The 13,594-nt window shown below is 41.5% G+C and overlaps 1 protein-coding gene across 1 annotated transcript in view; it reads right to left on the reverse strand.

The window, feature by feature from the left end:
- Positions 1–6,823, reverse strand: part of LOC127431921 (protein APCDD1-like) — a 32,454-nt gene extending 25,631 nt beyond the window's left edge. The window contains exons 1-3 of the mRNA XM_051682581.1: positions 6,661–6,823; positions 2,936–3,083; positions 63–591 (exon numbers count right to left, since the gene is read on the reverse strand). Of these exons, the coding sequence (XP_051538541.1) occupies positions 63–591; positions 2,936–3,083; positions 6,661–6,697 (714 nt within the window). The 5' untranslated portion in view covers positions 6,698–6,823. The remainder of the gene's footprint in view (positions 1–62; positions 592–2,935; positions 3,084–6,660) is intronic.
- Positions 6,824–13,594: the final 6,771 nt, after the last annotated feature.

Raw genomic sequence — 13,594 nt, forward strand, 5'->3', positions numbered from 1 at the left:
GTTCATCAGTATGGATCAGTGGAGACGTCAGTCTGCTGGAGTAATACTGTAGAGTTTCTGACCTTGGCACTCTGTAGTGGGGTCTGGTAGCCAGAGGGCTGGTGGAGTCTCCTCTGAGCGCGCTCCGTGTGAACGTCTCCTAGGAACAGCTCCTCCACCTGTCTGCCGGGGTCGCCATGGTGATAATGCCTCTCCAGCCGCATGAGCTGCAGTTCCTGCATGCTGAAGTCTAAGTCACGGGTGCAGTCACGACCTGGCGACACCCACTCCTCATCCCACAGCTTGTATGTCAGGCCCGGCTGCACCGGGTGCCGGGGGTCGCAGGCCGTCTCTAGTCGCAGCTGGACATGTGACGCCGCCACCGGCCCGTGACACAGCAGCTGAACACGGGTCAGGTGGTACTCAGACTCTGTGCCCCCGCGGATCGCCCATGAGGCCTGGTGTGGGTGGACACTGCCCTGAATCAGGAGGGTGTAGCTGGGCTCGGTGCAGTGGTTGTCCTGGTAATAGAACTGCAGCGCCTCAAAGGTGTCGTTTGAGTAGAAGCGATACGAGCGTGTGAGGAACTCTGGGCCAGGTCTCACCTCACAGCTGCAATAATAATATCATAATAATACCCTTCAAAAAGTGCAGTGATGGTATAAGATGTTCAGTTCTATTCTTTCCATTGTACATCCATATATACTACTGTAGTGAGTGATTACCATATTAAAGGAATATTCTGGGTTCAATACAAGTTGAGCTCAACTGACACAAATGTGTGTTCCAGTGAGACACTTACAATGGAAGTCAATGGGGTCAATCTGTAAACATTAAAATACTCACTGTTTCAAAAGTATAGACACAAGACATAAACAATATGTGTAAATTGGACCCATTGACTTCCATTATAAGTATCTCACTGGAACACAGATTTTTGCTTTTTTTAAAGAAAAGGAGGGACGGGTTGAAAGAAATTTTTGTGGTAATCAGTAATATGCCACAAATGCTGTTGATTCAGCTTAACGTGTAATGAACTCAAAATATTCCTTTAAAGCTGAAGTATGTCATTTCTGCACCACTGAATGCAATAGAGCGCAATAGTTGAGTTCCGGAAGTAAAAGTCCCATTCATTTATCCCATAGACGAATTGATTTTCAATGATAACTTATAAACCTTTAAAGACAGATCTACCGTGAGCTCTGAGGTTGTTCATCGATGGTATATGCTTCCGTTGAAGCCATCCGTCCACGTTATTTCAACTTCATTGTTTAAAAATCGTGTTTGATAGCAGAATTCATGGTAAACAACTACATTACCCATGGTACAGCAGAGAAAGATCCACCAATCAGAGAGCCGTGGCCAACAAAACCCGCAAAACGTGCCTTGGAACGACCGCGAGCTCCCATGATGCACTGTGAATGACCTAATCGAGTCGGTCTTTCTTCACCCTTAAACTACTAATATATTTCTACATGTCGGAATATTTTGCAATAAACGTAAAATATATTGTTTCTATACTTATAATCAACAACATAAAATCAATAGTTTTATATATTCCCATCGATTTTTATTTAATGACATCATTCGGAATGCATCATGGGATTGTAGTAATTCCCTCATGAAAGACGGTAAGTACACAGTCTTGTTTCTTTGTCTTTATGTTCGATTTTCATATACATTTTTGCCTACAATACAAAGTTCGTGATGTTGTGATTCTCCTCAGAGCTGGTTGGTTCGGTTCATGACTTAAAACTCTTTTATGAAGGATTTTATTAAAAGTCTATGGAAGAAATGAACGGGGAAAATACTTCCGGAACCCAGACGGCTGAAAAAGTGGGCGGGCACTGTTGCGCTCTATTGCAAAAATAAACATTTTCAAAACAGCTTTCTGAATACGCCCCCCTTCTGCCATTGGCCAAACAAAGAGACAGTCCCGCCCCCAACTCACGCCATTGGTTGAATAATGTTGTTGGGGCGGGTCTAAGCGGGTCTCTCAAAACAAACAGAGGAGTTTATATAGCGCTACAGAGAAGGTGTTTACGGTTTTTGAGAAAATTAACATATGAATTGATTATTTATAGTTGTCTCTGCATATTAAGCTGGGAGAAGAGAAAGTATTTTAACGCAAGAGGATTTAAGCGTTTTCATGCATTTTAGTGTGGACGAGCAACTTTTGGAAATGCTTAAAAACAGTGTGGACGGAGAGCGTTTCGAAAAACGAAAATGCCATTTTCAAATGTATCCTGATTAATGTGGACTAAATGTACATGAATGTATAAGGTAAAGAGTATATCTTCGGTCCTGTAACTGGTCAGCATTTCTTTAATTTTTTTTTCCCCAAGTTCACTTTAAGTGTTCCTGTAATGTGAAAAATATATATTTTTTAAAGTACAAATATTAATATTTTTAATTGAATTTATATAAGCCCATAAAATCTGCAATGACTGTAAAACAATTAACACAATTAATTTTATGTCAATTTCCAAAAGTATTTCATGTCATCTACTTCTCATTAAACGGATAGTTAGAAAAATTTAAATTCTCTTGTCATTTACTCACCATCATGCCATCCCTCATGTGAAAGAGGAGATTTATAGTAAAAAAAAGGACTTAAATGTTGATCCGTTTCTCACCCACACCTATCATATCACTTCTGAAGACATGGATTAAACCACTGGAGTCTTATGGATTACTTTTATGCTGCCTTTATGTGCTTTTTGGAGCTTCAAAGTTCTGGTCACCATTCACTTGCATTGTATGGACCTACAGAGCTGAAATATTCTTCTAAAAATCTTCATTTGTGTTCTGCAGAAGAAAGAAAGTCATACACATCTGGGATGGCATGAGGGTGAGTAAATGATGAGAGGATTTTCATTTTTTGGGTGAACTGTCCCTTTATTATTAAAATGATTTCAGTTTCAGTTATGAAATCTTTCATCCAGGTTCTCCTCACCTGTTGGACACCCAGTGTCCTGTGATGTTCGGGGGCATGTTGACGGTCACCTGCTGCCCACCATGAAGCTGTTTGAGTCTGGAGAAACACCCCGAACTCTTGTCCAACAGAACTGAACCAGCACTGACCATCAGCACACACACACTCACTGAACACACACACACACACACACGCACACACACACACACACACACTCATGTTGGTGCAGCTATCATTATAAGGACTCTCCATAGACATAATGATTTTTATACTGTACAAACTATAGATTCTATCCCCTAACCCTAACCCTACCCCTAAACACACACACACACCCTAACCCTACCCCTAAACCTAACCCTCACAAAAAACTTTCTGCATTTTTACATTTTCAATAAAACATCGTTTAGTATGTTTATTAAGTGATTTGAATTATAAGGACACTAGAAATGTCCTCATAAACCACATTTATAGCATAATACCCTTGTAATTACCAGTTTATAACCTAAAAAAGTCCTCGTAAACCACTTAAACCTGCACACACACACACACACACACACAATACACACACACACACACAACCTTACACACTCACATACACACTCAAACACTCTCACACACACACACTCACAGGTTACACTATACTACACACAGACACACACACACACACTCAGATACACACACTCACACACACAAACACACAGATAGACACACACACACAGGTTACACTACACTACACACAGAAACACACACAGGTTACACTATACTACACACAGACAGACACACACACACACACACACACAGGTTACACTACACTACACACAGAAACACACACACACACACACTCAGGTTACACTATACTATACACAGACACTTACAGGTTACACTATACTACACACACAGACACACACAGACACACACAGGTTACACTACACTACACACAGAAACACACACACACACACACTCAGGTTACACTATACTACACACACAGACACACACACACACACAGGTTACACTATACTACACACACACACACACACACACACACACACACACAGGTTACACTACACTACACACAGAAACACACACACACACAGGTTACACTATACTACACACAGACAGACACACACACACACACACACAGGTTACACTACACTACACACAGAAACACACACACACTATACTACACACAGACACACAGGTTACACTATACTACACACACACACACACAGACACAGACACACAGGTTACACTATACTACACACAGACACACACACACACTACACACAGACACACACACACACACACACAGGTTACACTATACTATACACAGACACACCAGTTACACTATACTACACACACACACACACACACAGGTTACACTATACTACACACATACACACACACAGGTTACAATATACTACACACAGACACACACACAGGTTACACTATACTACACACAGACACACACACAGGTTACACTATACTACACACAGACACACAGGTTACACTATACTATACACAGACACACACACACACACACACACAGGTTACACTATACTACACACACACACACAGACACACACACACAGGTTACACTATACTACACACAGACACACACACACAGGTTACACTATACTATACACAGACACACACACAGGTTACAATATACTACACACAGACACACACACAGGTTACACTATACTATACACAGACACACACACAGGTTACACTATACTACACACAGACACACACACAGGTTACACTATACTATACACAGACACACACACAGGTTACACTATACTACACACAGACACACACACAGGTTACACTATACTACACACGACACACACACAGGTTACACTATACTACACACACACACACACACAGGTTACACTATACTACACACAGACACACACACACACACACACAGGTTACACTATACTACACACAGACACACACAGGTTACAATATACTACACACAGACACACACACAGGTTACACTATACTACACACAGAAACACACACACACACACACGCACTCAGGTTACACTATACAATACACAGACACACACAGGTTACACTATACAACACACACAGACACACACACACAGGTTACACTATACTACACACAGTCACACACACAGGTTACACTATACTACACACACACACACACAGGTTACACTATACCACACACACACACACAGACACACACACAGGTTACACTATACTACACACACAGACACACACACAGGTTACACTATACTATACACAGACACACACAGGTTACACTATACTACACACACAGACACACACACACACAGGTTACACTATACTACACACAGTCACACACACAGGTTACACTATACTACACACAGACACACACACAGGTTACACTATACTACACACACACACACAGACACACACACAGGTTACACTATACTACACACAGACACACACACAGGTTACACTATACTACACACACACACACACACAGATGTTACACTGTACTACACACAGACACACACACAGGTTACACTATACTACACACAGACACACACAGGTTACACTATACTACACACACAGACACACACACACAGGTTACACTATACTACACACAGTCACACACACAGGTTACACTATACTACACACAGACACACACACAGGTTACACTATACTACACACACACACACAGACACACACACAGGTTACACTATACTACACACAGACACACACACAGATTACACTATACTACACACACAGACACACACACAGGTTACACTGTACTACACACAGACACACACACAGGTTACACTATACTACACACAGACACACACAGGTTACACTATACTACACACACACACACAGACACACACACAGGTTACACTATACTACACACAGACACACACACAGGTTACACTATACTACACACACACACACAGACATACACACAGGTTACACTGTACTACACACACACACACACACACACACACAGGTTACACTATACTACACACAGACACACACAGGTTACAATATACTACACACAGACACACACACACAGGTTACACTATACCACACACACACACACAGACACGCACAGGTTACACTATACTACACACAGACACACACACAGGTTACACTATACTACACACAGACACACACACAGGTTACACTATACTACACACACACACACAGGTTGCACTATACTACACACAGACACACACACAGGTTACACTATACTACACACACACACACAGGTTACACTATACTACACACACACACACAGACATACACACAGGTTACACTGTACTACACACACACACACACACACACACAGGTTACACTATACTACACACAGACACACACAGGTTACAATATACTACACACAGACACACACACAGGTTACACTATACCACACACACACACACAGACACGCACAGGTTACACTATACTACACACAGACACACACACAGGTTACACTATACTACACACACACACACAGGTTACACTATACTACACACATAGAACTGTTATTGATATATTTATTTGATATGTTTATATATCTTCTCAATATCAGTATCAGATATCTCATTAATCTCTTAAGAACTCTTTAATTCGGTCATGTATGTTTAACTTTGTTCGTCATATCAGCATCCTTCCCTTTATAGACTCGCCCACACATATTTACTTTTAATATCAAACCTTAAATAATGCACAATAAAGTGACATCAAATGATAAAGTTACTCACCAGTGCAAAGCAGAATGACAAGAGAATATAAAGACATCTTTATAAAAGATCAAAATCAAAGTTATTTCGAGCCGAATCCGCTCCTGATGCAGATGAGATTATTAAACGCGTTAAAGTTTGTCACGCGGCGTTTTTCGTGTTTATATCAGAATCAGAAAGATAATTAATGTACAGAAACGAGTGTGAGCATCATTTAAAAAGCGACCCCTTCATATCGGAGTTCAGTCTGATGAGAGCTCGCGCGAGAGGGGAGAGTGAATCGTTCTTTTGAACCGATTCTTTAGAATGATTCATTCAAACAGACTCGCACACCGTTTGTAAATCACCCGACTGTAGGAGACTTTGTTAAAGGTGCTGTAGTTGATTGATTTGAATACTTCACATGTAATATATCTCTTAAGAGATTACACTTGTGTCTCTGTGACAGTAAAACCATGTGAGGGGAGCGTCTGCTGCCTGTCAATCATTTTGCATGTGCGTGTTTACTGACATCGGAATGGCTTACGTATTTTTGGAGGGCGGGGTTTTGAATGCAGAGCATATGATTGGACAGATCTGGGGGCGATCCAGTGGCAAAGTCTGACATAAATTAACAGAACGATTGAAAAGCTAATTAAATTAAATTAAATTAAAAATTACCTCTTTTATTTATTTTTTATTACGTGGCGGGATCTGTCTCCGAGATATTTGTCACTATGAACTGCAAAATTGTATGTGTGTGGAGTAAAAGGTCCACATAAATTATTTTTTTTAATATATATATATATATTAATCAAAACAACTTTCTTTTATTATTTCTTTTCATACAAATTATGTTGCTCCATCAATATTTTATAAAAACACTTGTTTCAATCTTGATGCTCTGCGACCAGAAAAACAATTCTTAAGTGGTGCATTTACCCCTATTGTAACTTACTGTTGACAATATTGGGAATAATAATTATATTAATATTACTGGTTTCAAAAGAGTCTATTGTTTACATTGTTGTTAACAATAATGTTGACACAACACAACATTTAATGTAATCTATATAGTCTGATTGAAAACAATGTGATAAGCAGCATTTCTACTACAAAAACAAAACGCTGAATGACTTCTGGGAATAGTTTTGGGTGAAAACTCAAAAGAACATGTAAGTCAGATCTTTGAACAAGTGTAACGAACCGTCCGAATGAACCGATTCGCTAAAATGAATCAGATCTCCCTCGCGCGCGCTCTCTCTTGCTGAGCGCAGTCGTGGGCGCGCATTGGTGGGCGCGCTCTCTGATGGATCGGACCGCAGCAGGACTCGGATTCAGTCATGATAATCTTATTAATCACTCTCTCTGTGTGTGTGTGTCTGTGAGTGTGTGTGTGTCAGAGAGAGAGAGAGAGAGAGAGAGAGAGTGTGTGTGTGAGAGAGTAAGTGTGTGTGTGTGAGAGAGTGTGTGTGTGTGAGAGAGTGCGTGTGTGTGTCTGTGTGAGTGAGTGTGTGTGTCTGTGTGTGTGTGTTAGTGCATGTGTGTGTCTGTCTGCATGTGTGAGTGCGTGTGTGTGAGTGTGTCTGTCTGCGTGTGTATGTGTGAGTGCGTGTCTGTGTGTGTGAGTGTGTTTGTGCACGCAAATGATACCCACACACACACGCACATACATACACACACACACAAGTGCAGGCTCGGCTCTCTCACTTTCCTCCGGCGGTCTGGATCACCCTTTATATCACTCTCCGCTCTCACTGCAAACACAAAACAGCTGTTAGAGGTGATTTCCCACAGGTGTCAATCCTTACCACACTCACTCTCTCGGCTTTGCTCTCCACAGATGTCGCTCGACCACGCCCCACCACCACATACCCCCACATTGCCCGTCTTAGGCCAGGGAGCCATCCGGCCTGTCACTTTCTGCCCCCCCCCCATTTCTGGAGAGATAATCTGCACCCCTGGCCTGTGGACCACCTCAACCTTAAAAAGCTGGGTGGCATTGGTATCCTTCATGCGATGGAGTCACTGGAGCAGGGTGTGGTCCACTGGACCAGATCTGGTGCCCCCTTTTTAATAAAATCAGTCAGCGGTCTGGTGACAGTCGAATAGTTAGGCACAAACCTAAGGTAATAGCCAGCCAGCCCCAGGAACTGTCTCACCTTTTTGGTCTTGGTTCTTGGACAGGCTGCAATCGCTGCGGTTTTTATCAATTTGTAGCCACACCTGTCCATGACCCAAGTGGAAGCCTAGATACCGTACTTCCACCCGTCCAATTGCGCACTTCTTAGGGTTTACTGTGAGTCCCACCCATCTCAATGACTTAAGGACAGCCCTCAGATGCTGCAGGTGCTGCTGCCAATCGTTACTGTAAATAATTATATCATCCAGGTAAGCGGTATAAGTAGCGTGTGGTTTGAGCATTCTGTCCATGAGCCACTGAAACGTAGCCAGGGCCCTGAATAAACCGAAAGGAAGGGTGACAAATTGGTATAAGCCGAACAGTGTGGAAAATGCAATTTTTTCAGGGGACATGGGCATAAAGGGGATCTGCCAATATCCCTTTGTCAAATCCAAAGCAAGCTGCGGTTCATCAATACGAGGCATTGGGTACGCATCAAATTTAGACACCGCATTGACTTCTACAATCCACACAGAACCGGACCGAATTGTCAGTCTTCGGAACCAACACCACCGGGCTGGCCCAGTCACTGTGGGATTCTTCTATTACCCCCATATCCTGCATGGCCTTTAATTTTTCCCGGACCACTTTTTTTTTTGTGTGCTCTGGTAATCGGTAGGGACGACTGTGTACCACCACCCCTGGGGTCGTTTCGATATGGTGCTCTATGAGATTCATAAGACCGGGAAGATGCGAGAACACATCGGAGACTTCTCCTTGCAACCTGGCAACCTCTGTGACTTGTGACGGTGAGAGGTGGTCTCCGCAAGTGACCAGGGTGACTCGATTGGTGGCTTTTGAGTTCACCTCCAGTCCAAGCTCCTCCCTCTCCGGAACCAATGTCACGAGGACCGCCTCTCTCCACGGTTTTAGGAGATTGAGGTGGTAAATCTGACGTGCTCCACCTCTATCCATTTGTTTCACCTCATAATCGATTTCCCCAACTCGCTGTGTGACCTCAAAGAGTCCTTGCCACTTGGTGAGTAATTTAGAGCTTGATGTGGGGAGTAACACAGACGTTGCTCGGTCACGCTCCCATCACCACACATACTAAGAAAAATGCATCATGTTGAAACCTTTGTTTTCTTTAAAGTACAGTGCATCCGGAAAGTATTCACAGCGCTTCATTTTTTCCACATTTTGTTATGTTACAGCCTTATTCCAAAACGGATTAAATTCATTATTTTCCTCAAAATTCTACAAACAATACCCCATAATGACAACATGAAAGAAGTTTGTTTGAAATCTTTGCAAATTTATTAAAAATAAAAAACGAAAAAAAATCACACGTACATAAGTATTCACAGCCTTTGCCATGACACTCAAAATTGAGCTCAGGTGCATCCTGTTTCCACTGATCATCCTTGAGATGTTTCTACAACTTGATTGGAGTCCATCTGTGGTAAATTCAGTTGATTGGACATGATTTGGAAAGGCACACACCTGTCTATATAAGGTCCCACAGTTAACAGTGCATGTCAGAGCACAAACCAAACCATGAAGTCCAAGGAATTGTCTGTAGACCTCCGAGACAGGATTGTATCGAGGCACAGATCTGGGGAAGGGTACAGAAAAATGTCTGCAGCATTGAAGGTCCCAATGAGCACAGTGGCCTCCATCATCCATAAATGGAAGAAGTTTCGAACCACCAGGACTCTTCCTAGAGCTGGCCGCCCGGCCAAACTGAGTGATCGGGGGAGAAGGGCCTTAGTCAGGGAGGTGACCAAGAACCCGATGGTCACTCTGACAGAGCTCCAGCATTTCTCTGTGGAGAGAGGAGAACCTTCCAGAAGAACAACCATCTCTGCAGCACTCCACGAATCAGGCCTGTATGGTAGAGTGGCCAGACGGAAGCCACTCCTCAGTTAAAGGCACATGACAACCCACCTGGAGTTTGCCAAAAGGCACCTGAAGGACTCTCAGACCATGAGAAACAAAGATTGAACTCTTTGGCCTGAATGGCAAGCGTCATGTCTGGAGGAAACCAGGCACCGCTCATCACCTGGCCAATACCATCCCTACAGTGAAGCATGGTGGTGGCAGCATCATGCTGTGGGGATGTTTTTCAGCGGCAGGAACTGGGAGACTAGTCAGGATCGAGGGAAAGATGAATGCAGCAATGTACAGAGACATCCTTGATGAAAACCTGCTCCAGAGCGCTCTGGACCTCAGACTGGGGCGAAGTCATCTTCCAACAGGACAACGACCCTAAGCACACAGCCAAGATAACAAAGGAGTGGCTCCGGGACAACTCTGTGAATGTCCTTGAGTGGCCCAGCCAGAGCCCAGACTTGAACCCGATTGAACATCTCTGGAGAGATCTGAAAATGGCTGTGCACCGACACTCCCCATCCAACCTGATGGAGCTTGAGAGGTCCTGCCAAGAAGAATGGGAGAAACTGCCCAAAAATAGGTGTGCCAAGCTTGTAGTATCATACTCAAAAAGACTTGAGGCTGTAATTGGTGCCAAAGGTGCTTCAACAAAGTATTGAGCAAAGGCTGTGAATACTTATGGATGTGATTTTTTAAATTTTTTTAAAATTTTTAATACATTTGCAAAGATTTCAAACAAACTACCTTCACGTTGTCATTATGGGGTGTTGTTTGTAGAATTTTGAGGAAAATAATGAATTTAATCCATTTTGGAATAAGGCTGTAACATAACAAAATGTGGAAAAAGTGAAGCGCTGTGAATACTTTCCGGATGCACTGTAACTTGGAGTAATACTTAAATACCATGGGTACACGACTATGGTAATTATTCAATCATATAGACCTATATTAAGTACTATACCACAGTGTTTTCTGTATAGGCAAAAACAAACTCTGAACACCTGAAACACAAACGCTGGGCAGAAACCTGTTTTAGTAGATTGTGCCTTTAAAACCCAATTCATGACATGAAAACATATTAATGAACGCTGTAACGCTGCCACAGTGTGTTCAATTACTGCTGCCGAATCTCATCTTTAATTCATGAGAAAGTGTTTTTTATAGTTCACTATGATGAGGGTTATTTATTTTGCTGAAACACCACAGGTGTAGGATTATTTAGTTATTTGTCATTTAGCAGATAATATTTAACACAACACTGCGCATAGTTCAATACAGATACAGACCACATCAAGGGCACAGCGGGGGGCGTTCATGGATCACAACTGTTGGGTTACAAGCAGAGATGTTTCAGGATGGTGCGGTGTAGTGGTTAAAGCGCTGGTAACTGTTGCTGGTTTGAACCCCAGAATGAGCAAGTCATGAACTATCACTATTGCGCCCTTGATCAATACACGAGGATGCCAACACACTAGAGTTTACGCCAACCAGCGGCCTCAAGATGACATAAATCAGGGGCGGGGTTACGATTGTCCAACTGGGGGGGACAGGTCGATATGACCCAAATGATCTCTCAATATTTTTCAGGCTGTTGATAATATTCCAAACATATCTTGATAATTGTTTATTTGCTCAGAAATGACTTAGAAGTAATTCAAAAATTCTCTCAGCATTTACTCCCAGATGTGTATGACTTTCTTTCTTCTGCAGAACACAAATGAAGATTTTAAGATGAATATTTCAGCTCTGTAGGTCCATACAATGCAAGTGAATGGTGACTAAAACTTTGAAGCTCCAAAAAGCACATAAATTCAGCATAAAAGTAATCCATAAGACTCCAGTGTTTTAATCCATGTCTTTTGAAGTGATATGATAGCTGTGGGTGAGAAACATCAATATTTAAGTCCATTTTTACTATAAATCTCCACTTTCACAGTCTGGAAGTAAAAGTGAAAGTGGAGATTTATAGTAAAATAGGTTTTAAATATGGATCGCTTTTATGCTGATTTATCTTAATTTGTGTTCAGCAGAAGAAAGTAAGTCATACACATCTGGGATGGCATGAGGGTGAGTAAATGATGACAGAATTTTCATTTTTGGGTGAACTACCGATTTAATGAAACAGAAATTTAGTTTTCCTTTACTAAATGAACACAAGGAAAACTTGTATTTAATTTATCATAAATATCATATAATTTATCATACATTTTTGTGAATGAACTGGGTGTGCCCTACAACATCAGTCACTTATATTTTATTATATATTATATTATTGTTCAGTCAGGTTTATTATAATATGATGCTGAGTTAGTTTAATTATTTTGAGGATTTGTTTTGTACAGTAGTAATATATTTATGTCGTGTTGACTTCACATGGAGCTTTTATTTTGAAGGAACACTGATAGTGCACTGCAGTGTCAGTGTGTATTTCACAGTGTAACGCTCCTCATTACAAATCTGATGAAACGCTGTCACCTCGTTAAATTCTGTAACACTGCGTCGTGTTTTGAGATTAGTATAAAAACTTTAAGTGGCTTCAAATGTTTGGAATTTCACGAATGGGTGAACATGAAGCACTTTGACTTTACAGTGCATGTGAACCGCTGAAAACAACATATCTGCACGTGAACAGCACGTCACCCCTTCAGTGTTTTGCCGTCCAACGAGGGGCCCTACGACGTCCGGGGCCTCACGCAGTTGTGCGGTGGTTAACAACGCTACTGCGTAAAATTAATTTTAAATAAGTTAATAAGCTATAATATAATAACCTAACTTGCTAAAATAAATCTAAAAAAACGAAAGAAAAAATCAAGATGTAAACTAACATAATATTTCTTACTGTAATTAACATATACTCCTGGAATCACAACATTTATCACAGTTATTTTAATCATTTTAAATATTTTAATTATTGAAGTGCAATACTGACATTCCTAGTTTCTGTTAGTAAAGTTTAGTAAA

The sequence above is a fragment of the Myxocyprinus asiaticus genome, chromosome 41 (assembly GCF_019703515.2).
Source record: "Myxocyprinus asiaticus isolate MX2 ecotype Aquarium Trade chromosome 41, UBuf_Myxa_2, whole genome shotgun sequence".
NCBI classification, from domain to species: Eukaryota; Metazoa; Chordata; class Actinopteri; order Cypriniformes; family Catostomidae; genus Myxocyprinus; species Myxocyprinus asiaticus.